General features: G+C 45.0%; 5 protein-coding genes and 1 long non-coding RNA gene across 7 annotated transcripts; 3 read left to right on the forward strand and 3 right to left on the reverse strand.

Annotated features, from left to right (window-relative positions):
• LOC100837546 (auxin response factor 17) lies at positions 1 to 6,002 on the forward strand. 2 transcript variants are annotated; one of them, XM_003563355.4, is made up of 14 exons: positions 1 to 819; positions 1,425 to 1,543; positions 1,702 to 1,800; positions 1,891 to 1,947; positions 2,028 to 2,183; positions 2,292 to 2,376; positions 2,585 to 2,675; positions 2,795 to 2,959; positions 3,034 to 3,156; positions 3,255 to 3,330; positions 3,516 to 3,663; positions 3,766 to 4,922; positions 5,238 to 5,428; positions 5,522 to 6,002. In XM_003563355.4, exons 1-14 carry the CDS (start codon positions 759 to 761, stop codon positions 5,715 to 5,717), a joined length of 2,724 nt encoding a protein of 907 aa, XP_003563403.1. In that variant the 5' UTR covers positions 1 to 758; the 3' UTR covers positions 5,718 to 6,002. The 2 variants fall into 2 exon arrangements, with proteins under 2 accessions (XP_003563403.1, XP_014752732.1); XM_014897246.2 differs by lacking the exon at positions 1 to 819 and having other exon boundaries at positions 1,676 to 1,800.
• A 1,486-nt stretch (positions 6,003 to 7,488) lies between these two features.
• On the reverse strand, positions 7,489 to 12,403 carry LOC100837853 (zinc finger CCCH domain-containing protein 45). Its single transcript, XM_003563356.4, has 7 exons — positions 11,999 to 12,403; positions 11,049 to 11,459; positions 9,554 to 9,716; positions 9,369 to 9,479; positions 9,069 to 9,137; positions 8,888 to 8,974; positions 7,489 to 8,522 (listed from the first exon to the last, which is right to left on the reverse strand). Exons 1-7 carry the CDS (start codon positions 12,334 to 12,336, stop codon positions 7,740 to 7,742), a joined length of 1,962 nt encoding a protein of 653 aa, XP_003563404.1. The 5' UTR covers positions 12,337 to 12,403; the 3' UTR covers positions 7,489 to 7,739.
• A 1,390-nt stretch (positions 12,404 to 13,793) lies between these two features.
• On the reverse strand, positions 13,794 to 16,166 carry LOC112269820. Its single transcript, XR_002961956.1, has 2 exons — positions 15,537 to 16,166; positions 13,794 to 14,031 (listed from the first exon to the last, which is right to left on the reverse strand). It is a non-coding gene; the product is annotated as an uncharacterized LOC112269820 (long non-coding RNA).
• On the forward strand, positions 15,170 to 17,343 carry LOC100838157. Its single transcript, XM_003563357.3, has 2 exons — positions 15,170 to 15,431; positions 16,732 to 17,343. Exon 2 carries the CDS (start codon positions 16,740 to 16,742, stop codon positions 17,109 to 17,111), a length of 372 nt encoding a protein of 123 aa, XP_003563405.1. The 5' UTR covers positions 15,170 to 15,431; positions 16,732 to 16,739; the 3' UTR covers positions 17,112 to 17,343.
• Positions 17,344 to 17,586: 243 nt separating this feature from the next.
• On the reverse strand, positions 17,587 to 21,784 carry LOC100838450 (geranylgeranyl transferase type-2 subunit alpha 1). The gene is made up of 8 exons (XM_003563358.3): positions 21,542 to 21,784; positions 21,180 to 21,339; positions 20,799 to 20,965; positions 20,631 to 20,735; positions 19,369 to 20,151; positions 19,100 to 19,289; positions 18,360 to 18,537; positions 17,587 to 18,154 (listed from the first exon to the last, which is right to left on the reverse strand). The coding sequence occupies exons 1-8, from the start codon at positions 21,655 to 21,657 to the stop codon at positions 17,763 to 17,765; spliced, it is 2,091 nt and encodes a 696-aa protein (XP_003563406.1). The 5' UTR covers positions 21,658 to 21,784; the 3' UTR covers positions 17,587 to 17,762.
• Positions 21,785 to 23,153: 1,369 nt separating this feature from the next.
• On the forward strand, positions 23,154 to 25,195 carry LOC100822596. Its single transcript, XM_014896111.2, has 4 exons — positions 23,154 to 23,177; positions 23,944 to 24,244; positions 24,313 to 24,543; positions 24,636 to 25,195. The coding sequence occupies exons 1-4, from the start codon at positions 23,154 to 23,156 to the stop codon at positions 25,193 to 25,195; spliced, it is 1,116 nt and encodes a 371-aa protein (XP_014751597.2).
• Positions 25,196 to 25,405: the final 210 nt, after the last annotated feature.

A 25,405-nucleotide genomic window follows, 5' to 3' on the forward strand; every position in this document is an offset into this window, starting at 1 on the left:
AGAAAGAGAGGTGGAGAGAGTGAGAGAGCAGGAAGAGAAAACTGCTGAAAAGAGGAGCACCACTCGTGGGGTTAAAACCCCGAGGAACAACTTGAGCAGGAACCGGGGCGCACATAATAAGCAGCAGGAGCAAGAGGAGGAAGAAGAAGCAACCAAAGCGCAAGGCCCAAGCAAAGCAAGAAGCGGTTGTAGGCTGTAGCTGGGAAGCTGTGGGCGTATGCGGGAGAAGGGGGCGGCGACCGAGTAGAAAGCATGCTCCTGCCCTCCCTCTCCGGCGGCGGCGGCGGCGGCGGTCGGATCTGCCGGGGAGCGGCGGCCGGGGCGCGGAGTTAACCCTGGTCCACGAGATCTGACGGGGCGGCTCCTGGGATCGAGCGGTCCAGTCGCTCGGGGTGGCGTTTCTTGTCCGCAACGGCGGCGCTCCTCTGCGCATTCCGGCTGCTTTCCGGGCCCAAATCGCGTCTTCTCGCCGGCCTGGGAAGTCGAAACCTGGGTGCTCTGGTTGGAGCACTGGGCGCTGCTGCGGTAATTTTCCGGGAAGCGTAACTGCGCACGGCAAAAGGGGCTCTGTGGCGTGAGTAGGCGAGGAGAAGCAGAGAAAGCGATGGGTTTCAGGAAGGCGCTGTGATTTGGCCGAAAAAGGAGGAATCTTTCCTTCGTTTTCTCCTTCCTTCCGCCGCTGCGTGCACGTTCCTTTATTGCCTCCAGATCGGTCTCTGATTGGCCTTTCGGGAAGTCGGGTAGAGAAGAAGGAGATAATGAGGCTCTCGTCGCCGGCAGGCAGCGTCCTCTCGGGTCAGGCGGCAGCGTCGCCGGAAGGTACTCTATTTTTTCTTCTTCTGATACGCCCGGAGTTCGCTGTCATAGTCCTCCGTGGCTTGCTCATTAATGCCCTCGCGGTTCATTTATTTACAGCGCGATTTGAAGTTTATAGGACTAGTATTTGGTTGACGTTTGTTCGTATGGCTTTTTTCAAAGCTCTCTACGGATCATAGTCGTATGATCAGGCCACTGTCCAATGCTGCAAATATGGGCCTGGTCTAATATTTGGATTTGTTTGGGGATGTTGCAGTCTACATCAAAATGATTGTTCTGTGTATATGTGTTTTGGGGGTGATTATATCCCCACGAAATTTCAGCTCCGTATCTTTTTTCAAAGGGAATTTTCAGTTCTGTAATCTCGCCCACTTCCCATCCATTTCTTGCTCTATGCGTTCATTCGTTGGAATCGTCTTTTCCTGAAAAAAGCGGATTTGTGTTTTTCATCTGAATAATAGCCTACTTTCCAGGAGGGCGAAAAATGATAGTCGTATCTTAGGCCACTAGGAAGTCCATTTCGTTATAGTTCATGCTCCCTAGAGCTATCACTGCCAACCAAAATCAACACTGATAAGTCTTCTGCTCAAATACTTTTGCCATTGCAGATGTAGAGGAGCACAAGTGCCTCAATTCGGAATTGTGGCATGCTTGTGCTGGCCCGCTTGTTTCCTTGCCGGCAGTCGGTAGCCGGGTGGTGTATTTCCCGCAGGGTCACAGCGAGCAGGTTAGTGTATTTTCACTCTCAGTGTGAGGAGCTCTGCATGGTCCTGAATCCTATTTTATGTGGGATTTTCATTGCCAAACAGAAATCTGGCTTAATTCTGTCAGAAATCGTCTGCTTTCTTTGTTTATGTAGATTTACTGGGTGAATTTCTGTCTCAGGTAGCTGCATCTACAAATAAAGAAATAGAGTCTCAAATCCCCAACTATCCTAACCTACCTCCACAGCTTATATGCCAACTTCACAATGTAACCATGAATGTAAGTATGGAGGTTTGGAGTGCATTTTTTCCATAGCCAAGTAATTTCACCGCTGTCTTTGTGTTTGATCATTGTTGCTACTACCTTCAGGCTGATCCGGAGACGGATGAGGTCTATGCCCAGATGACGTTACAGCCACTTAACCCGGTAATTCATATTTACCCTGCGCCATGTGCAAATTCCACTTACTATCCAAGAGAGTAATTTTAGCTTGCTTCTCTTTTCAGCAAGAGCTCAAGGATCCGTATCTACCTGCTGAATTAGGTACTGCCAACAAACAGCCAACGAATTACTTTTGCAAAACATTAACTGCAAGTGACACAAGTACGCACGGTGGATTCTCTGTTCCTCGGCGAGCAGCTGAGAAAGTGTTTCCTCCTCTGGTCTGTGCTGCCTCTCTACACTACCAACTCATTTTTTGAACGTCCTTGGTTGCATAGACTGAACTGAATCATTAGCTGTTCTAACTTGCATATCGTTTTTTTTTGCAGGATTTCACTCTGCAACCTCCGGCGCAAGAGCTTTTTGCAAAAGATCTTCATGGCAATGAGTGGAAATTCCGTCACATCTTCCGCGGTGAGTAGTCCTTATCAGTTCTCAATTTTGAGAAAATAATAACCTAGTTTCTCAGTCAATTATTTCATTTAAAAAAACTGCTGTGCGAAACAATGTCAAGCATGATGTCATCTGTTTACTCTTTATTGTTTGGTTGAAGGTTTATTATTCCTTGGTAATCATTATCTTAAGATAAGGAAGAGACTTACACTAAACTCTAATTTTGTAGGTCAGCCAAAGCGGCATCTTCTCACCACAGGCTGGAGTGTCTTTGTAAGCGCAAAAAGACTTGTTGCTGGAGACTCTGTCCTATTCATCTGGTATGTTCATTCTTTAAGCAATCAAAATGATCTTTTGGCAAACTTCCTCTACTTTGCTGTGTTCTTTCCAGCACAGAGAATCTCAAAGGCGAGTTTGTGTATCTCCTTTGTTTTTTCAGGAACGACAGCAATCAGCTTCTTCTGGGAATTCGCCGGGCAACTCGGCCACAAACTGTCATGCCATCTTCAGTCCTATCTAGCGACAGCATGCACATTGGTCTTCTTGCTGCAGCTGCTCATGCTGCTTCAACAAATAGCCGTTTTACAATCTTTTATAATCCAAGGTAGAATGTCTGTATGCATTTATTGGTTCTGCATTTGTCCTTCTGTATGTTTTAACCCCCTTCTTTTTGTACAGAGCTAGTCCTTGTGAGTTTGTTATACCGCTTGCTAAGTATGTTAAAGCTGTGTATCATACCCGTATATCTGTGGGGATGCGCTTCAGGATGCTTTTTGAGACAGAAGAATCAAGTGTTAGGAGGTATGATAAATTGAGTTTTGATGTGCTTCTGACTAGTCACAGGAATACTGGGTATTAATGTTCATAGGCTAACCAGATCAGATATTCTTATTTTCCAGATACATGGGGACAATTACAGGAATTAGTGACCTTGATGCTGTTCGTTGGCCGAACTCGCATTGGCGTTCTGTAAAGGTATATTTCCAGGCAGTTTTATTGCCTCCACTTAAGGCTGTAGAAGAACATCACATGTTGCTTACCCATGTACCATGCAAAATTTTGGTTAATAAAGATGAAAATTCCTACAGAGATGGCTTGCTCTTGCTTGGTACCAACTTCATGGTTTCGCATGATAGAAAAGTTGTCTATGAAAAATGCAGGTTGGCTGGGATGAATCAACTGCTGGGGAGAGGCAGCCAAGGGTGTCACTTTGGGAGATTGAGCCCCTGACGACTTTCCCAATGTATCCAACTCCCTTTCCACTCAGACTGAAGCGTCCGTGGCCAACAGGCTTGCCTTCTCTACATGGTACGAGGAGCAGTTGATCTTTAGCTAGCATTTGTAGATAGCTATGCTCAGGTGATTGTGTAGAATGCTTTTGATAATACTACAAAATTTGATCTTCTGTAGGCGGTAAGGATGATGATTTGACTTCCTCTCTCATGTGGCTTCGCGATGGCTCTAATCCTGGTTTCCAGTCACTGAATTTTGGTGGAGTTGGTATGAGTCCCTGGATGCAGCCAAGGCTGGATGCGTCCTTACTTGGTCTACAACCAGACATTTACCAGACAATTGCGGCGACTGCTTTCCAGGACCCAACAAAAATGTCGCCCACAATGCTGCAGTTCCAGCAGCCGCAGAACATGGTTGGTAGAGCTATGCCGCTTTTGCAAAGTCAGATTTTACAGCAAGTACAGCCTCAGTTTCAGCAGCAGCCATACCTTCAAAATATTAATGGGGCCGCGATCCAAGGTCAGGCTCAGTCTGAGTTCCTTCAACAGCAGCTCCAACGCTGCCAGTCGTTTAATGAGCAGAAGCCCCAGATTCAACATCAGCAAGAACAGCATCAGCAGCAGCAGCAATCACAGAGTATGCAAGTCCCTCAGCATCAACACATACAACAACAGAAGAACATTGCCAACTACCAGTCATCATTTTCTCAACTCTCCTCGGCTCCCCAGTCTTCACCTACCACGTTGCAAACAGTCTTGCCATTTTCGCAGCCTCAGAGCTTTTCAGACACCAATATGAGTTCATTGTCCCCATCCAGTGCCTCCGCCATGCATAATACATTGGGTCCATTCTCATCAGAGGCAGCTTCACACCTAGGTATGCCAAGACCTACTGCCGTACCTGTTCCTGACCCATGGTCATCAAAGCGAGTCGCAGTGGAGTCTCTTCTTACTTCCCGGCCTCAGGCTACATCGAACATAGAACACCTGGACTCAACACCACCTAGTATACCTCAAAGCTCTGCATTGGCGCCGCTTCCTGGAAGAGGGTGCTTGGTGGATCAAGATGGGAACTCTGATCCTCAAAATCATCTTCTGTTTGGCGTTAACATAGACTCACAGTCACTTCTAATGCAAGGAGGCATCCCAAGCCTCCATGATGAGAATGATTCGACTACAATTCCGTATTCCACTTCCAATTTTCTGAGCCCTTCTCAAAATGATTTCTCCTTGGATCAAACGCTAAACAGTCCGGGCTGTTTAGATGAATCGGGATATGTGCCATGTTCACACAATCCTAATCAAGGGAATCAACCACCTGCGACCTTTGTGAAGGTGAGTTGCATTTTCTACTGGACAACCATTCATTTTACTTCTCTGAACTCATCTTGTTTGTTTCCTCTCATGCTACATACATGCGAGCTACTAGTTATTTTTCTCACTGCTTGACTATGAGTATCAGTAGCTGTGTATGCTTTTAGACAATAAGCTAGTAGAAAGATAATCGATAATTTTGTAACTGACCTTTTGGAACATTGACCACACATACCACTAGACGTAAGGAACTATATATAATCCAGTCTCTGAAATGCCCTGATACTATTTTGTATGTAATTTTTAATCTGTGAATTTGCTTTCGTTGAAAAACAGGTTTACAAATCTGGAACCTACGGAAGGTCGCTCGATATCACTAGGTTTAGTAGCTATCATGAACTACGTAGAGAACTGGGGCGCCTATTTGGCCTTGAGGGCCAGTTGGAAGACCCTTTGAGATCAGGCTGGCAGCTTGTATTCGTCGACCGGGAGGAGGATGTCCTTCTCGTTGGTGACGACCCTTGGCAGTAAGTCCTGTAACCATCCTGATAATGATCCAAGCAGTTCTGTGTTACCATTCCATGCTCATCCTTAAAAGTGCCGTGTCTTGCAACTTGCAGGGAATTCGTGAACAGCGTATTCTGCATAAAGATCCTCTCCCCGCAGGAGGTGCAGCAGATGGGAAAGCAGGGCCTTGAGCTCTTGAGCTCGGCTCCTTCAAAGAGGCTAGGTAGCAGCTGCGACGACTATGCGAGCAGGCAGGAATCGAGAAGCCTGAGCACCGGGATCGCATCTGTTGGTTCAGTCGAATTCTGAAAATAGAAGGTGTCCGTAGCACCAGGGCATAATGCTCTTTCGCCTGCTGCATATGTTCCTGCACCCTTTTTTCCTCTAGTTTTTGAGAACTGGAACTGAAAGCACATAGATCATGCCTAGCTTTTAAGTTTAAAGTTATGTACCATCTAATAATCATTGTCATGACAACTTTCAAGTAGAAACTGCCCCAATCCCCCACCCCACCCTGGTCAACATGGCAAAACTTTGTTCCATGGAATACTAATCCTGTGAATGTAGGCTCTTTAGTTATCAACTCTTTGGTCAGGTAGCATCGCAGCATATGCCTATCTTGTTTCATATCCTGATATTCCGCATAATCAGTAGGAAGCACCCCACCCTGGTCAACATGGCACTTTTGGTTGCACAAAATGGCAAAGATGCCAAAATTCAGTTCAGACTTGAGATGGGTATTTTTCCATCTCATTGATCCTTAGCCTCACAAAAGTATTGCCATTGTCAGTAGGAAGCACGGCTGAGAAAAAAATGTCTGTAGGAAGCATGCACTTGGGCAAATCCTATGAGGACCATGGAATGGAATGAATAGACCCAAAGGCTGGCACAAGCTGCATCTGATCTGACTGACCCACTAATTCTGCTTGGATTTGGAATTTATGCATCATTCCCTTTCTCTTGAGGCACCCACACATCCCATGTGAGGCCTTGGGTCCCCTGCCTGACTCACTTACGACCCTTTTGCCAATCGCATGGCAAAGAAGGAGAAAATGACTTCGTTTCTTGTTTGTTGAAACTTGGAAGAAAGGAAGATCCCTTTCCAGTGGTGAGTGGTGGATGTGATATATGCGCCTCCATCCATCCATCATACTCATCTCACATCCATTTTCTTCAGGCTTTAATGCCCCTAATCCAAGTATCCGTCCATCAGTCAATCTACTGTCCCAACGTGCTTTGGCTCAATGGTTCTCCCGAGAGGTGTGTCATGTGATGTACAGCGCATTTATTTCTGCTCAGGATTTGGCCAAGGGGGGAGAAATAGAATAGAAAGAGCTCGTAGGATTGACGGGGGCCGAAATGAGATAAGTATGTTCAGATAGTGCTAACTTCTAAGTATTCATTTGAGCATATTTGTTTGTTGGTGACATGAAGCTATCTGTCTTGAATAATTTTTTTAAGCTTCACCACATCATTTTAGGTGCGTGCAAATCAGCTAACTGTACACAGCAAATCAGCATCGGTACGGTAGATCGCGACAAAAGATTAAATCAAATCAAGGTGGGAAATGCATTGCATGTGGAGTGCAGTAAGAGGCACCACCCACTCTTTTTCTCTTTCTTTCTTTCTTTCTCCATGGAATGGAGGCGTGGATGGATTTGGGCATCTCCATCGTCTTCCCCACGCCGATCTCCTCATGATTCCTCCGTCCCTCTCACGATCTCCGCCCGGTCCCATCCCCAGATCTCCTTTACGGACAATGAAGCTCAGCTCAGCTCACTCCCTAGTGGATCCACCGGGCCACGTGTTGTTTCTTGGCCTGAGTCTCCAAAGCCGCCGTCGGCGACACCATTAAGCATCAAATATACAGAGCAAATTTTTTGCACGTGTATTTCTTTTCTTTTCCGAAAGGCAAAAAGAAGAATCACCCGTGCGCTCCAAGTGTGACGGGTGATGATTCTAGTCCAATTTGTAGTTCATATAGAAAGCTAGCAGCATTGAACTGAAAACTTTAACCGTTAGGCCTCCCTGTACTAACAGACCACATAGCACACAGCCTGACAAAACATAAATCTCAATCTTTAACTCAGAAGCACAGAACTAGATATAAACCGCATGATTAAATGATCTAATCTCAACAAAATGAGGCCGATGTTCGATCTATAATCTCTCCTAACAAAACCATAGCTGTTGGTGTACATGTTCGATCGATACAACTCAGTTCTCAGTTTACAGGGGTGGAATTTTCAGAGGTATCTGGCTGATCTCGGCAGAAAGGAGAAAATAGTCTCCATGGACCAAAAGGTGCTCTATAATAAGTTTCTGTTTGCTCTATCGTTTCTTGGATCGCCTAGGCGCCGCTTCCTCGTCGCTCTCACTGTCATCGTCTCGGAAGGAGCTTCTGCCATACTTGTCCCCAGATTGGGACCTGGCTCCGTCTGCTGCAGAATTCCCAGCAGTGTCATGGCCCCTGCTTCCCTGCTCTGACCCAGTTTCATACCTGTCGCTCCTGTCACCACCTCCTGGCCTTCTCTGGTCCCCCCGTTTCACGGGGCGCGGAGGTGGCGGGGGCATGAAGGGAGCCATGCCAATGGGACGATTTGGTCGCCCAGGCCCGCCCATTCCCATGCCTCCCATGAGCGGTCCTCCTCGGCCAGGGCCCATCATCATCTCGAGACCCATGGGGAAGAGGCCACCGTGCTGCGGAGGCCTTCCAGGGAAGACCATACCAGGCATAGGACCTCTGGCGAACTCACCGGGAAACCTTGGGCCGAACGGTGGGAAACCACGAGGCATGCCAAAAGGATCAGGCATGCCAAAGGCATTGCCGAAACCAAAGCCGTCGCCCATCATGTTCGGAGGGAAGCCACGCGCTCCCATCAGTGGTCCAACGGCCCGTGGCATGCCCATATGAGGTGGCCACATCATTCCCCTTCCCCTTCCTCTTCCTTGAGATTCTGGGCCATTGTTTTCTTCCTCCTCCTCACTTTCCTCTTCTTCCTCTTCTTCATTGTCATCAAACAGCACAATATCTTGGTTGTCAGTTGCCTCATCAGCACTGACTCCCTTTGCCTTCTCCTCTTCTCTCTTGGCCTCTGCTGCAACTAGCATTTCCTAAACCCATATTCAAATATCAGCCAGTGCACAGACATCACCTCAAACAATGAAAACGAAAGGGAAATGCAATGTGTGGTTGCTAAAAATGTTGAAACAAACAATACAAGTGGGCAAGACCTTATATACACGTGGAATGAATAAAGAGGTACTTTACTTTGTAAAAACAAAGTTCTATAATGTGGTGGATGGTGTTTCTGCAGTTTAAATCACATTCAGTACGTGGGAATACTAGCCTAGAACAAAGCCATTTGTAACCCCACAATTGTACTTCTGATGGTTTAAGCTGGCAGGCCCGCCAGTAAGAAACAAGTCAATGGCTATGTCCGACAACATGGTAAATAGGCAAGAAAACCATGCCATACCGTAAGCTCACTGTCTGGCTCCAGATAAAGCAGAGAAGCCAATTGCTCGCCAATGAAAGGTTCTAATTCTTGGCAATCTCGACTGATCTGCACAAGTCAAAAGTGAATTAAATAGGTATGAACGTAAGATATTTCAAACAGCCAAGGCCAACACACATTTGGAATGAGGTATGGGATGTACCTTAACAGGAAGATTGTCATTGTATGGATTACGAAGATGGTGAGTCTTCTGAAATGATAATTCACAAAGCTGCAGAGCAAAAACTGTTGTAAACATAGACATACCAAGATGGTAGAACACAGACTGGACCAAAATTAGAACATATAATGTTTCCATGTTGCATGATTCTAATTCATAACTATGTGTTGCATTTGTCAGCTACTCAGCTCTAAGGTCTTATGTTCCATAATCTGGAAAGGATCAAACTACCCAAAAAAGTGATAGCAAACACAAACAAGAAATGGATAAGAATATATGTACCTTAAGCCACTGTAAAGAGAAGTTCCGACCATAATGTGCTGTCCCATTAGCAGACTTCCAATTTCCACCACCAATGTAACCACCAATCCTAGAAGTCATCTTTGCACAGCCCTTCAAAAGCAACAAAAGATTACAGCTAAATGTCTAGTATTCTCAAAATGAGCAAAGAAAAAAGTTCCATTTACCTGGAAATTACGGGTTCTATTGATTGAAAATATTAAAATGACATTCTCCATGGATTCAAAAGCTTCATTTAGTTTAGCCTCATTACTCCTTTGAGTAGCCCAGATGCCTTGCTGAACTGATATTTCCAGGTTCTCCCGATTGCAACTCTTAACAATGAAGTACCTGATTTTTAAAATTTACCAACCCGAGACTTTAGATTATCACAAAGATGCCTGATAGTATGAAACATTGAAACATCAAACAGAACTTCTAATAGACAAAGCATTATGTTGTGGGTGATGGAGTCACAAAATATGAATGCATGATTATCCCTTAACTACAACAAAAGATCAGATAATTGATACAGAAATACTCCCTCCTTCACGAAGGTTGGCGTATTTGGTTTCGTTAAGACAAGGCTTTGACCAATCATAACTCAATTAATATATGTTTTTTCATAGATGAAATTTATATCAATAAATTCGTCTTTAAAGTCTTGCTAATAATCATGGTTTCCTATCACATAAGTTACATATTAATACTGTAATTATTGGTCAAAGGCTTGTATTAACGAAATCAAATATGCCAACCTTTGTGAAAAGGAGGGAGTAGTTCATCCATAAGATATATATCAACAATTGAAATGTTGGATCCTTAAGTATTACTCCCTCCATCCAGGTATCAAAGGCCTCTTGAAAAATGGTATAACCAGCATAGTAAAAAAGGAGATTAGGTGTAGATTTAATGTTGAAAACACCAGAACCAAAGCAAAAATGGCTCAATGCATGCAAAGGAATTAATGTTTAAGTAGAAACCAAGTGAATTACTGCATGTAGTTAAGAGGGAGACATGTGAAAGGGGCCTTAGATTCGTGAATCACATTTTGAGGGAGATAGGCCTTTGCTACCTGGACGGAGGGAGTATACCACATCATCTAGAGATATGAAAACTTAAACTAATATAAAATATTGGTTCAAATTATGTAGTCAATAAGAAACTATATGTTATTCCTAGAAAGCATTCGAAATAACTCGAAGAGATACACATTTGAATTAATGTCAAGTGTACATCCCATATGTTAATTATCATGTGTATTCCCTCCAGGAACTGCTAATAAAACTTCCAATCATGAAATAATTTATACAAATGATGTCATACATAGCAACCCTGTGGATTGCTGCTAAACCACATAAGCTTATTCTGCTGAAGGGCTAGATATTGTGGAACCAACCTTGGGATATCCAGCTAACCACACAAACTAACTTCAGAACCCAGAAAAGCAAGAACAGTGCCAGCTAACAACTTATGTAAGTATCCAGACTGCGGTTACAACATATTTCATATGTCGACTAGGTGAATGTAAAACAGGCTTGGACAAACAAACTTTGTCTCAAATATCAGAACACAGAACATAATGTTGCTAGTAATATGTGCCATGGCAACTAAGACTACGTATATTGTTTTCACAGAGTATGCTGAAAGCTTTACAAGATCGACTAGAAACTCCACACGCACCTAGTTGTCCCTTGTGGAAGGGGTGTTGCAATTCTGGTGGTTTGATTAGATGATCCATTTGGAACACCTTGAACCTGGTCATTTGTATTTGGCTTCTGCTGCTGCGGCTGCTGCTTCTGCGGAGGCTGTTGATTCATCGTTTGAGCTTGTTGCCCAGCAGCTGGTTGCATTGTCACGGCGGTAGCATTTTCTGTCGAATTTTGGTTAGGTAAGCCTGAACCATGTGGAGGTCGAGGTCTCTCCCCCTGTTGATTATAGTTATTGCCCCTGTGCTGATTAAACTTGTTGAAACCGGATGTGCGCACTTGCAGAATCTTTGCAAGAACTTCCTCAACAGGAGGTGGTGGTCCAGGTAGCTTGACATGCTTGTACCGGCAATGTGGGCCATTAGGGCAAAACCCCATCTTGTACCTGTAGACCACCATGCGATAGCGCAAATGTCAGATACGACAAATGCCTGTAATTAATCGATTTTTGACATTTTAACAACATATAACTGCACATAAAAAGATCATTAGTGTATTAGCATCTTTCATCCTGCCATCTCTAGAAGCCATACAGTAATTTTCTTTTCCAACAAACTGTCTTGTATAATATATTCATGCACTATTTCCTCAGTAGCTTCGATCAGCAGCAATCAAAACTGTATTTCAGTCACTAAATTTCAGGAAATTGAATTGAACTACAACATATCATTCCAAGACTGAGACTGATCCAGGGGGTTATGAACAGAGCAACCTTGAGACCTAAACCCCCAACTACCCAAGGAGATGGGCACCCCTAAGTCAGTACCTTCCCCAAGCTAACAAATGGTGATCGCTAAATTCCACCATAACTAGAAAATATATACCATCAGCTATATCTTAAGAGCTAGAAACCAGGCAATCATTATGACTTAACTACTTCCAACAATTTTTTCTGGGGGTATCGGAGCGAATTGGGGATCTCACATGTTGCACTCCTTGACGTCGTCGTAGGAGTGCTTGTAAGCGCAATCGGGCTCCCGGCACTCGCCGAAGTCGCGGAAGAAGCGGCATACGGGCATGCGCGCCTTGTCGAACTGGTGCAGGAATCCGCAGGCCTCTCCCTTCATGCACAGGCCCCGCAGCCAGTGCCGGCACACCGTCTGCCTATAGCTCCCGCGGCCGCGGCCTCGCCCGTGCCCGATTCCGTCCATGCCCCCGCCCCCGATAGCGCCGGCATCGCCCGAGGACGGCGCCAGCCCCCCAGCCGCCGGGGCCGGGTCGAGGCCGCCCTCGAAGTCGAAGCTGAGGTCGCCGTCGTCCATGGGGGAAGAAGTTAGGGTTTGAGGGTTCTTTTTCTTTCTCCGTACCTCTCAAAGACAAGGGTTTCAGAATTTGGCAGCAGCAACAGTTGGGTATTTCGGACTAAACATACTCTATTCTAGCCGTCAATTTGTTTGTGTATGCAAATGCTGATATGCTGTGAAATATGTCGCGTCATTTGTCATTTTAACCGTTGATTTGCGACTTGATGAGTACGTTTCTTCGGAAGCTATACCTACCATTTGTCATTCTAGAAGTCGATTTATGTCTTGACCTGACATGTATGTTCCCGTGAGATCTACATTGGGCGCTCGTTGTTATGCCCCACCGATTTGTGTCCTGATGTGTACGCTCTAATGAACTTTGTATCTATGGTACACGTTTTGGTCGTTGATTTGTGTCTTGACGTGTACGCTCCTGTGAACTCTACACATGTCACATCGTTCTAACTTCTATTTGCGTTTTTAACGTGTGCGTGTGCGTGTCCGTGAAATCTACATCTGCCGCCCGTTAATATTTTGTATTGACATATGTAGCATTTAATGTTCTAAGCCTACAAGTTGGCGTTCTAGCCGTTGGTTTGTGTTTTGACATGTACATTCACCTGATCTGCCATTCTCGTTGTCAACTTGTGTTTTGACATGTGTGCAATGATATAACCAATGACCTTGATCTTAAACGTGCACTTGACAAACAACGTTAGGTGTACATCACCACAACGGTACCACCTCCATCTGAGACTAAGGTGCATATAATGATTATCATCTTTTATATTGAAACTCTGAAGTTTTAAAGTTTGAAATACATACGTATTTCGTTTGTTATGCACATTAAACATGCCGCGATCTTCTTCAAAATATCAGTTCCTACAACAGTTATAAGAAAAGTTCCAGGGCTTATTTGGTTCACAGGATTATGAAATCACAACAATAGGAAAAGTAAAGGATTGGAATGCCATGCGCACACTAATCCATATAATTTTGAAATGAGCTCTTACCTAATGCTTAAAATCTTTAGAAATTATACCAATATAGACACAATCCTTAGAAATTTAATCTTTATTTCTATAAAATGAATGCTACAAATAAGAAAAAAAATCTAAGGGTTGGAATCCTGTAAAATTCCTTTAAAAATCCCTCCAACCGAACGAACCCCTAATATACATATAGTGTGTGTCCTTCATGTCGTGTTAATAAAACACCAGGTAGCGATATATAATCAAACTATGTGGCTATGTCAATTTTTCTTGACTTGTTAGTCGTTGCCTCCTAGAAACAAAGACCATACCAAAGAAAAAAAAACTGGAGCTCAAAAAAGGTAAAGTTGAGAATAACCCCTCAGGCCTCGTTTGGCTGTAGGGTATTGTAGGGTACTGGGGTATTTTCCCCTAGAGTATTTGGTGAAAAATTCCCCCACCAATACTCTGAAATACTCTTCCCCAAAAATACACTACGATCTCTTTTCTCAAATGTGTTGTTTGGTAGCCAGGTAATTAATCACTTATCATAAAATCTCAGACAACAATTCAACAGAAGTCTAAATTATTACAACTTCAGCTCGGTTTTTCTTCTTCAAAACAATAGTCCACAAGGTACTAGCAGCACAGGCTAATCAGCTCTCAAACAATGGCATTTGCGTTGTATCCTAGGCCAAAGGTCAACACACTCCTTTGCCAACGGGTCCACTGATAGCTGATCCTGCAAAGGATGAATAACACCAACATTACTAACGGTTCAATGTGAAAAGTTGCCTTATGTAACAGCGACCAAGTTAGACGCCATAAAATTTCGAAGTGCACGAGAGGTAAAAATATGAAACTTTGAAGATGCACACAGTTTCTAAAATGTACCAACAACTCAGCTTAAATTACAGATACTTGATCCTTCAAATTTTTTTACAGATACTCGAGATTCATGGTCGTTGATCGACTTTCGATTCAGACTAGTATTCCAGATTGAATTTCCCAACCAGTATTCCAGATTCAGACTATAGAAACACCATGGATCATACTTGGGGCACTAGTATTCCATATGGAATGCTTTAGATTATCTAATTCTACTCCTGAGCTTCAAACCAGTTTAATAACCCAAGGGAATAATCTGAGAACACCAGAATCACTAGGAATGAGTACAGTATAGTACTATAGTAGTCATTAGGCAACATGATTAATCACATGCCCAAAAGAAAGAAAGCAGTACTAGAACACCCTGCAATCATTCCAAACAACACACAATGCAATTTTAAACTGTTACGGTTTGCATCACTACAGCAAAGATTCATCGCTAGCCAGTATTTGTTCCGGTGCTAAATCTGGCTGAGGCGTAGGCGGCCCTGGAAGAAGGCGGTGCTAGGGGCTGGCCAGAGGTGGAGATGGGAGGAGAATCAAGATTAAGGCCTTAATCAGGAGGGCAACAATAGAGGAAAGGGTAGATCCAGACGGGGAGAAGAAGACCTCGTCTCACTACTGCTTGCCATCCCTGACCACGACGACAGGATTTGGGGAAGAGTCAAGTTGGGAAGAAGAGCAAGAAGACAGGACTATAACCTCGACGTCGCCCGAGGATTCGTCGACTGTCGCAGAGTCGTCGCCGACGCAGGTTCAACGGCTGGACGGAGGGGCGCCGGGGTCGGGCTTCGTTTACTCCCCTCAGGATTCGCCTCTGCGAGGCTCACTGCGCCGCCGCGCCTCTAAAATGCGAACCCCCTCCCGGCGTCTCGAATGATAGCCCACAAGAGGTGTATCTAGGGGTTTTTTCTGGGTTTACACGACTCGGGCTGTCAAACGAGCTGCAAAGTGGATCTGCGAGAGCTGGAACGATAATTTAAACGGGTTTCATCTAGAATACTCTACGGTCAAACAAGGCCTCACGAGTCGGGTGAAGGTTCTATGGAAAAAGGAATCCCCCTCGAGTTTTTCTCCTTGGCCTCCGCCACCATCCCCATTCCCCCGTAGCTCCCTGCCGCCCTCTGCCCCTCGCCGTCGGCCTCCTGGAAGACCTCCAACCCAAGCGACAGAGCCCGCAAACAACCCCGACGTCGTCCGGCCCCGAGCTCCCTCAGGACCCCCTCTCTTCCGGCCGCCGCCACCAGCAGCAAGGTGAGGTCATCCCCTCCCGCTTTCCCTGTTCAGATGTGAATAACGGGCCACCACCAGCAAAATCATGCGCGCGAAATCGTGGGCTGGGAGCCTTGCATCGCTTACCCCTGCAACGGAATGAATAGCGAGGGCCGAGGAGCGTGGTGGCGCGCGTGGGCCGCAGTCGATCCTTTCGAGGGCGGCATGGCCGTATTGAAGGGAGAAGGGTGGTGGCCTTGGCGGCTCCGGTCCATCGAGGTCGGAGGAGGACGGGGAGGGGCGATACGGGTGGATGCCTTTGGCCCTGTGGGGGGTATTGGTCTATTGGATCACTGAGGCCCAAGCGTGCCTAGCCTCATGCTTATTTTTCTTCCCAATGATTCATTAGAATTCCATTTAGATATCACGTTTGAGTTTTGTTGGAATCTAGCACTACTATCATAGCTATCGTGAAAAAGAAATCCCAGGTTAAGCCATTAGATAGCAGTCGCCACTGACAGCAACATAATCTTTGCATATTCTGCTTTAAGGAAACACCAGGTAGTATATTTCGCTCTAAAATTGAAGATACAGTTAACTTCATCCACCATGCTCGATCAAGAGATGCCTGTTGATCTAGGCTTGGTCTACTGGGTTACACTGAAGATCGCACCATTCTCAAAGCAAGTTACTAAATTATCAGCGTGGTTAGTTTCATTTCATAGTAGACGTTGAAGAGGCTGATAAAAGATACTAAACCATTATTTACTTGTGATATAGAGGTTGCAGTTCTATATGGATAAACTGTCATTTTAATGGCTGGCCCTGCGTGGCATCTGAACTTTATTCTACTCTAGGTTAGTTTCTCTAGTGTAGTGTCATTAGATTTCTTTCGTCCCATAACCTACATGTTTGGTTAGTAGTTTCCTGGTGATGCTCGAACCCGCTCCCTCTCTTTTTCCTGGTGATGCTCATTAGACTGTTTTTTACGTTGCTTAATGGAAAATTGGGATAGCCTGGTTCAGAAAAAGAAGAAGCTGTGATTGTCAACTATGTATGATATCTTGTTATCTACTTGTTCACGGCATGTTGCAACGCTTGCCAGATTTTTTTCCCTTGCTTCTGCCACTGATGGTTCCATATCCATCGGGACTGTAATTGTGGATCTGATACTGCTTCCTGTTTAGTATCAGTGATCTACTGGTGTATTAAGGGGCTTCATACAGCTTTGATGAATATTCACCTTAGTTCAGTGAGATTTCTTGAAAGATTTTTCTCACTGGTGTAGACTACAATTTTTTTTCCATCACCTGATATTGATTCTAGAATTCATCTCTGGCAGAGGGCATAATGGAGGGACCACCTGATGGTCAAGCTTTTTTGGGCCCTGAAGCTACTTACCTCAACAGCTCTACTACATCTGTGGATACAACTAGCAGCAGCTCACAGCATGTAGCAAAACTCCAGAAGCTGCTTTTTCGGAGAATGCTGATCGGGGTGAACGATGGACGCTATTTCCTTGGGTTGTTTCACTGCATCGACAAGCAAGGGAACATAATCCTTCAGGACGCAGTGGAGTACCGAAGCGCGCGCCATTCTCCTTCGCCTCCAACAGAACAGAGGTGCCTTGGGCTCATCCTGATCCCCGCAGCTTGCCGTTTATCTTGCCATGTTGATTGCTTTATTGAAGAGCAGATGTCTCTCCTGTCCTTGGACAAGTGAAGGATGTTTTTGATATTTTTCTGCTCTCCCAAGCATATATAGCTTAGACGTATTTATGTCTGGAAACCTTCTTACGGTGACTTACTTAATTTGTAGTCTTCTGTCATGTGAGATTCCCTGCATATTTTGTTATTCTAGCTGGATGACAGATTTCAGTTCAATATAACAAAACTGAAAGTGCTATACTTCTACTGCTTAAATCTTCAATCAGTGTGACTGGCTGTGAAATCGACAAGAATTTGTAAACTGGATTTGGTTTTTGATTGTAATTGATGCCATACAAGGGTATTTCACAATGTGTCATCAAGTGAAATTACCCTGGATGGCATGGCACATAGTATTGCACAACGCAGTTAGGAAAACTAGCCTGACAGTTTGTACGTAAAATTTTCCTGAAAAAAATAAATAGGTTTGTATGTAAAATTATATTTTTGTTGATTTTCAGTCTGCCAAACTTCTGCTGGCAACGTAAATGCCCATGGTGAACTGCAAATGCAATTCTGTAGTGGTACCAAAGAACATTGTATTTGTCTCTCAAATCTGCTTACAGAAGCTGTAATACACATGGAGCAGATCTATGGCTGCTAGCAAAAAAAGAGTACAATGATTACTTTTGACATCCCATCCAAGTTTCTATTCTCTGATGAATAGCTAATGAACACATGTGCCGTCAAGGAATTTTAGAGAAGGACTGAGTGTCATCACAACAGTTCTGAATGTATCTTTGTTGGCAACTGCATTTCCTTTGACGTCAAGCTGCACCAAGTTCACAGATTTGAAGAACAAAATGGCGTCCCAGAATTCCTCGACATTGATGTTTTTCTTTCGGCACTCTTCAAATGCATCACATGGTTCGACTTTGTGTGAAAACGGAGATAAGCAGATATACCGTGCTGTGTCTATCGAGTGAGCTCCAATCTCGTTACATGATAAATCTAGTACTTTCAAAGAAATTATCTTCGTGAGAGGTTCAAGTGATGTGAAACCACTGATCTGGTTGTTGCTGATGTTCAGGCAGACAAGCTGCTGCAAAGCCTCCAAACCTGAAAAACACACACACACACACAATAATTTAGTTTCTTGTAACTGTTGAGGTGTAAAATCTGTTCAGGTGTCAGCTTATAACTTGGAGCAAGAATCTTGGAAGACATAAATTATTTTAATCAATTTCATTTGAGAAGCTAATTCGTAGGCCCTGTACTCCTATTCCGCTGATAACTACCAAAATGCTTCTGAAAAAGATGTAACCTTCAACTGATCGGAGATTGTTATGGCTTAGGTCCAGCATTTGAACCCACAGTAAACGCTCAGGATATCCAATGCGTGTTAATGCCAATCTGCAAAGTTGCACATGATTTAACGGAGATAGATTTGATTGCACTTGGTCTGAACAGTGCTCCATGAAAGTCGCCATATTGCATGTCAACTGCAAGAAAAGGACATGTTAGACTTCAGCAAATTCTATGTTTATATGCAACCCATTAAATGATGATAACACGGAGGGAGCATCTTTTACACAAATTTTATAAAATGTTAATTAATCATACTCCATCCTTTTGATGAACAATATTAACCTTCTAACTTGAGTCGACATAGTTCCAAAGGGTGTTAAAACACCACATGGTTATCAGTGTAAATTAGTTTACCTGGATTATTAGACGGTTTCAAGGAGCATGCAGATGATTACTCGAACACACAGAGAACACGTGGTGTTATCAAACTTTCTAATGAATCAACAGGAACTTTCTAATGAATCAACAGGTCAGAGAACTTGTAGGCTCTAGTTATTTCACCATAGCACTAAACTTTAATATAAATGGAGAAGAAATTCTCGTAAACAGCCCCAGTAATGTAAAAACATAAAAAAATTCCAAAATAGTCATGTTAATACTTGTTTTTTAAGTGCACAATTCCACAAATACTAAAAGCTTCCAGTTTTTCATAACCAAAATTTTTAAGCAAATTTGTTAAACAATTCTTCACTTTACCTGATCCATTTGGACTGAGCTCCGCTCATCCTCATAATATCTTTTATGAGATGGATCCAGGTAAATCAGGTCACTGAAGAACCCTAGTGCCTCTTCGCAGTATCCCTTCCTTTCAATGGGAGAATTTCCACGGGACTTTATTGCAGCACAAGCAAGCGATAGCCGTGCTAATGTCAACTTGGCAAATTTGCTGCAAAAGAGCAAGTATAATGTGAAAACAAAGGTCAGAATGATTAAGCAGCTGCTGCAAAAGTAATGAAGAGTCTAACCTATTCTCATCAGGCAATTCTCTGAAAAGGTCAATTTGTTCAGACAATGCTTCCAAATGCCATTTTGACTCCTCTTGAACCAAGGCATCAGTGATGTTTAGGTGATCAAAAGGGACAGAACTGGGGTTTCCGTGAGATTGGACTGATTCTGAGCCATTCCAGGAAATTGGGTCATGAAACAGATCGATATTCCGTGCTTTATCATCATTGTTGCCCAGTTCAATGGTAAACATAAAATGCACAGGACAATTGCAATGAGAGCCACTTCTAGACACAATGTCATCTGAGCAGGGTATACTTACTTCTACAGAAAATTGTTGTGAACTGCTACATTCTTTGTTTGTAATTTCAAGATATGTGGCCCAACAGTTGGAATGTCCAGAGTCTGTTATTGAGAGGGGCCTCCATTGAATATTGTTACCAATCACCAAATCAGAATTCAACTTCACAGTTGATGGACTTAATCCTTTGACAGGCTCATTGAAATAGAGAACAATGGGCACAATCCCTTCCTTCAATGAGGAAGACACTGTGTTCAGGTCATCTTTTTTCCCAACCAGAGATAAACTTAGTTTGGCACCATTGCAAGGCCATGATGAAATCAGTTGTGGATTTTCTGGACTGGATGTCTGAGCTAAAAGCCAGAGGTGATAGAACCATCCGCTTTGGTCACTCGGGTCTGTAAAAAGTGCTTGGGTTACAAGTTCAAACTCCTCTGAACATATCTTCTGCTTTGACTCAAAACCCTTCCTCTGTTGGGTAAGCAGATTGGACAGAAGTATACTGCAACAAACTAAGTGAGATATTGCAGCATATAACACAACATGTCATGAAAAGTAATTACCAAAAACAGATAGTAAACCAAATAGAGTACTCAACCAAATACTACAGATCGAAACAACTAACACCAAGATAATACAATGTACTCAAAACATCTCACAAAAGTTACAAGAGTGTATATGTACTTCTGCAGGGTACCAATAGTAGTCCAAACAACAAAGAACTAAGTCCCATTAAGTTTCCATTTGCTGTTTTACAAGATATGCACTATAATTTCGATAGATTACATGACAGTCCTGTTGCCAACACATTTGTGCATCATTCACTACAGACGAAGCATAATTTGGATGGATTTAAGGTTCCATTTAGTTGACTGTTATTAGTTATCATGATCCATCACAAAAGGTCAGAACAAGTTTCAAATGTCAAAGCATGGACATGTCGAAGAGCATTTAGAACGAACGTCGCTAAAAATTGCATACCTACGATTATGCCATGCTGAGTAATTACTGAAGTTGTCACAGATCTTATCCATTGTGTACTTAAGCTCTTCCTCTTCTGGCACCCCCATAAACTTAGCGAGGAACCTGTGAAGGGTGGAAATCAGTCTAATTAATATCTTTGATCTTATTTCCAACAAAGAAATCTACCTGCGGTAATTCCATCCGTGGAAGTTCCTTGCGTCCACCTTTAACAGTTTATCCAATAGGCCGAATTCACGCTTGAAATCCACTGGGGTAAGCTTTTGATTTAACAACCACTTGCGATGATACCACGCCCCATAAGATTTTGGATTTTGCCTCAAAGCAATCTCCACCTTCAAAATTACAAACAGAGGATTATCAAGCAATCGACTACACATGCACTTAAAACAACTAAAGCACAAAACTTTATTATTGGCACAATCTAGCTCCAATTGTTATTTCTTACTCTGCAATCGACTGAATTCTATTCACAAAGATGAGCAACTTGATTTCTGGTGAGCATAGAACAATCTGACACATGATCAAACTTGATGGCCCACAACTTACCACTCTGAGCTCGTCGTCAACAGAAGACTTGATGGCCTCTGGGTCAGTAAGCTCCCTGAGATTGTGCTGCAGGGCAAGCTTCCGGTAGTTCCACGCAGTATAGGCCTCCGGATTTATCTCGAGAAGCTTGAAGCTCAGCCCAAGCGCCTCCTCGGTATACCTACAGGCCGAATTTAGTAAGTATACTCCTGCTACATTTGCTCCAATGTTGACGAAGAAAGGGCGAAATACACAGCAGCAGAGACGAGGATCTAGTGCTCTTTCGCTACGATCGACTAAGCAACTCATTAGAGATCGATCTCGCGAGAGGCTTCGGAGGTTGCAAGGCACGGCAAGAGGAAGAGGAGGAGGAGTAGGCTTACGTGCGGGAGTGGTGGTTCTGCAGGACCTGGACCTGGAGGTCCCGGAGCTTGGCGGCCTTCGCTGCGGCCGCCGCGTCGTCCTCCGGCTTCGCCGGGCGGCGAGGCTGGCCGTGCATCTCGATACTTCTCCGGCGACGGCCACCAGCAGGGGAAGTTGGATCTCAAGGTCTCAAGGAGAACGAACCCAGCGGTGGTCGCCGGCGGAGAGAGTGGAATGGGTAGTGTTTGCCGTCGGATCTACTACATCCGGACAAAACAGCCCCTCGTGAAACATAGCTGGCCAATGGGCCGGCCCGGGCCCGGCACACGAGCCCAGCCTGGCCGAAAAGAAAGCCCAGCTCTCGTTCAGCCCGGCTCCCCTTCGTCTTCCTCCTGCCGCGCGCCCCGTGCGCCGCCGCCGCCGCTTCCTGTGCAGCTTCGCCGAGCCTGTTCCCTGCGCCACCACCACGCCTGCTCCATGCTCCCTGCGCCGCCTGATGATCAGGATTCGGGACTTGGCCTATGGGGAGGGAGGATCGGGACGAGGCAGGATCGTGTCGGGTCGGGACGAGGCCATGGGATTTTTTTTTCTTTGAGAGGTGAATTGGAGAGGAAGGATCGGGGGGTTCGCCTGCCGGCACGGCCCGTCTAGAACATCTTCAGCAGAGGTCGAAGCCAAAAAATTGTCTTCGGCAGCTAATTTTTTTTTAAATAATATGAATTATTTAATCATTATTCAAAATAATACATGTTTTAGAATTTTTTTAAAAAATAATACACCCTTAGTTTAGGTTAGGCCGACTGAAACTAATCGGCCTCGGTCAGGCCGACCCTTGTCAGCATTGCCCAGGACGATTAGGTCCTAGTCGGCTTCGGTCAGGCCGACTGGGTGCTCGTCTTCCTCGTACGTAGAGGAACATAATGCCATTGCTCGCCCGTTGATCTCCCTTCAATTCTTCTGGTCTTCACTCATTCTCATCGCATTAACACATGAGAATTAATCTTCACTATTCCACGAACCAGTTCAGGCGCTAGGTCTCCCGTTTTCCTTCTTTAATGGCCACTTCCATTGACACGCACCGAATGCCTCCCGTCGGCATCCGTCTTCCGGTTTCCCTCCTCTACCTATAAAAGTCGATTCCTAGCGCGTCACGGTGTGCCTCTGCCCTTCCTCTCTCATTATCCTATTGAGAGGTTGCCCCTCAAGCTCTCTACATCTCGTGCCACGACCGTTTTCCTCCGCCGTCTGTCGCCTCCATTGTTGAAGGGGAGCTCGCTCCGAAGCTCTATTCCTCGATTCCTTTCACCGGGAGACTCGTCTGACCCCCTTCACCTTTTTTGACAAGGTTTCGCGAACAACCGTCGCCGTTTGCCGTGCCGTCCCCGACGTCATGCCGAAGCCGTGCCCGGAGCCCCAGCTGCGACGAGAGACCTATTGCGCCTGAACTGGTTCGTGGAATAGTGGGGATTAATTCGTATGTGTTAATGCGAAGAGAATGAGTGGATACTAGGGGAATCGAAGGGAGATCAACGGCAAGAGTGGCGTTCGAGCTTCTGTTCCCCTATACATGCGAGGAAGACGAACACCCAGTCGGCCTGGCCGAAGCCGACTGGGGCCCAATCGGTCTGGGCGATGCTGACAAGGGCTAGTCGGCCTGTGAGCTGGCAGGCCGGCCTCCAGTCGGCCTGGGCGAGGCCGAGTGGGCCTAATCGGCTTGGGCCAGGCCGATTAGCTCCAGTCGGTCTGGGCCAGGCCGAGGGTGTATTATTTTTGAAATTGTTCTAAAACGTGTATTATTTTCAATAATGATTAAATAATTCGTATTATTTTTAAAAAATAGCTCTTCAGCAGGCCCCCTATTCGGGCCTCTAAAAGAGGAAGGCCCCTAGAAACACACCTCTGACCCTCATTCCTGGGGGCTCCCTAGGAGGCCCCTATCTCTCTTTTTTTTGGCTCTCTCTCCTCCTCCCGCGTGGTCTGCTTCTCCTCCCGCCATTTTCCCCGGCAAGCCGCCGGCCTCGATCGCCTGCCACGCCGCGGCCCTTGCCCACCCAACGCGCCGCCCTCCTCGACCCCAGCGCCGCCCCCATCGACCGCGGCCGTCGCCGCCCTCGACCCCGGTAGCGCCGCCGCCTCCCCTCGACCCCAGCGCCGCCGCCAGGACCCACTGTGCCGCCCTCGCCCTCCGGCAACGCCGCCTTTGTTCCCCTCGCCCGCTGCCCCCGTGCCTAGCGCCTGCTACTCCCGTCCGACCCGGCCAGGTGAAATTTCTATCTTTGTTTTTCAATATGTTTGTGTGTAACTAAATTCATATGTATGTGAATGAATGGATAAAGATGAATAAATTCAAGGCTACATTGCTCAATTTTTGCAGATGGACAGCTCCAGTGATGATGAACTTGAGCAATGGTTGGAGGAATAGGAGGAGATTGCTATTGATGATGATGATCTGTACATCTCCATTGCTCTTCTTGCCGAAGCCGGGGAAGAGGAAAAGAGGAACAAGAAGAAGCGGCGTGGAGCAATACCGGGGCGTACAGTGGTTCCAAGGGACAGGTTTGGTTCCAACTTGCGCATTGTGGCCCAGTATTTTGCAAATCCTCCAGTGTACAATGAAAAGTTCTTTAGGAGGAGGTTTAGAATGTCCATGAATCGTTTCTTGCGCATTGTGGATGAGGTTGAGAGCCATGATGATTACTTCAGGCAGAGGGCAAATGCAGTAGGTCTTCTTGGGGCGACTCCAGTTCAGAAGATTGTTGGTGTGTTCCGCCTACTTGCATATGGTGTTCAGCTGACAATGTTGATGATGTTGTGAGACTTGCTGAGAGCACTATGAATGAAGCATTCGAGCACTTTGTGAGGGCTGTGGTTGAGAAATTTGGAGAGCAATACTTGAGGGCACCTACGGTGGATGACACAAAACATTTATTTGCTATTAACAAGGCTAAAGGGTTTCCATGTATGCTTGGTTCTAAAGAGAGCAATACTTGTGGAAGAATTGCCCAACAGCTTGGAAAGGGATGTACTCAGGACATGTGGATGGTCCAACAATGATCCTTGAAGCTGTTGCATCACAAGACTTGTGGATATGGCACTCTTTCTTTGGTCTCCCAGGTTCTCTAAATGACATCAATGTTCTGCAACGATCACCATTGTTTCAACGTCTTACATCAGGGACATCTCCGGAGGTGGAGTATGAGGTTAATGGTAACAAGTATACCATGGGGTACTACCTTGTCGATGGCATCTACCCTTTATGGGCTACTTTTGTGAAGACCATATCTTGTCCACAAGGTAATAAGAAGAAGCATTTTGCAAAGGTGCAAGAAGCTGTGAGGAAGGATGTGGAGAGAGCATTTGGTGTTCTACAGATTCGTTTTGCAATGGTGAGGGGTCCTGCAAGATGGTGGGACCCGGATATTCTTTGGTACATCATGACTGCTTGCGTCATTCTGCATAACATGATCATCGACGATGAGCGAGGTGAGGAGGAGGAGTTCGACTATGATCAAGAGGATACAGAGGTGCTGACTCAAGAGGACTATGGGTACCGTGATCCACTTCTACTAGAGGAGTTCTCGGCGATTCATAGGGGCATTAAAAATAGGCAAACACACGAACAACTGAGAGATGATCTTGTTGAGCATCTGTGGGAGTTGCATAGTTCTCAGTAGTTGTGTCATGCGATATTTCATATTATGGTATTTGCTTGAACTATGTTTGATGTTCGCACTACTGTTTGCACTACTTTTGTTACTACTATCGGCAATTTCCATCTTTGAATAATTCAAAATTATATTCAAAATGTGTGCTTTGAAATAATGTATTTGAATATGGTTGAAATCCATGTGTTGGACTTATGTATGTTTGAATTATTGTGTGGT

The sequence above is a fragment of the Brachypodium distachyon genome, chromosome 1, assembly GCF_000005505.3.
Source record: "Brachypodium distachyon strain Bd21 chromosome 1, Brachypodium_distachyon_v3.0, whole genome shotgun sequence".
Lineage (NCBI taxonomy): Eukaryota > Viridiplantae > Streptophyta > Magnoliopsida > Poales > Poaceae > Brachypodium > Brachypodium distachyon.

Excerpts from the sequence above, each read along its gene's own strand:
- LOC100838450 (XM_003563358.3), bottom strand. The coding sequence starts at position 21,657 with ATGCACGGCCAGCCTCGCCGCCCGGCGAAGCCGGAGGACGACGCGGCG. Across the intron at positions 20,966-21,179 it reads TTGACGACGAGCTCAGAGTG|GTGGAGATTGCTTTGAGGCA; the intron begins GTAAGTTGTGGG and ends GTAATTTTGAAG. Across the intron at positions 20,736-20,798 it reads CACGGATGGAATTACCGCAG|GTTCCTCGCTAAGTTTATGG; the intron begins GTAGATTTCTTT and ends CACCCTTCACAG.
- LOC100837546 (XM_003563355.4), top strand. The coding sequence starts at position 759 with ATGAGGCTCTCGTCGCCGGCAGGCAGCGTCCTCTCGGGTCAGGCGGCA. Across the intron at positions 2,676-2,794 it reads GACTCTGTCCTATTCATCTG|GAACGACAGCAATCAGCTTC; the intron begins GTATGTTCATTC and ends TTGTTTTTTCAG. Across the intron at positions 4,923-5,237 it reads CACCTGCGACCTTTGTGAAG|GTTTACAAATCTGGAACCTA; the intron begins GTGAGTTGCATT and ends GTTGAAAAACAG.
- LOC100838157 (XM_003563357.3), top strand. The coding sequence starts at position 16,740 with ATGGAGGGACCACCTGATGGTCAAGCTTTTTTGGGCCCTGAAGCTACT.
- LOC100822596 (XM_014896111.2), top strand. The coding sequence starts at position 23,154 with ATGCTGACAAGGGCTAGTCGGCCT. Across the intron at positions 24,245-24,312 it reads GCAGAGGGCAAATGCAGTAG|CTGACAATGTTGATGATGTT; the intron begins GTCTTCTTGGGG and ends TATGGTGTTCAG. Across the intron at positions 24,544-24,635 it reads CCAACAGCTTGGAAAGGGAT|GTTCTCTAAATGACATCAAT; the intron begins GTACTCAGGACA and ends TTGGTCTCCCAG.
- LOC100837853 (XM_003563356.4), bottom strand. The coding sequence starts at position 12,336 with ATGGACGACGGCGACCTCAGCTTCGACTTCGAGGGCGGCCTCGACCCG. Across the intron at positions 9,138-9,368 it reads TCTCTTTACAGTGGCTTAAG|CTTTGTGAATTATCATTTCA; the intron begins GTACATATATTC and ends TTTGCTCTGCAG. Across the intron at positions 8,523-8,887 it reads AGCCAGACAGTGAGCTTACG|GAAATGCTAGTTGCAGCAGA; the intron begins GTATGGCATGGT and ends ATATGGGTTTAG.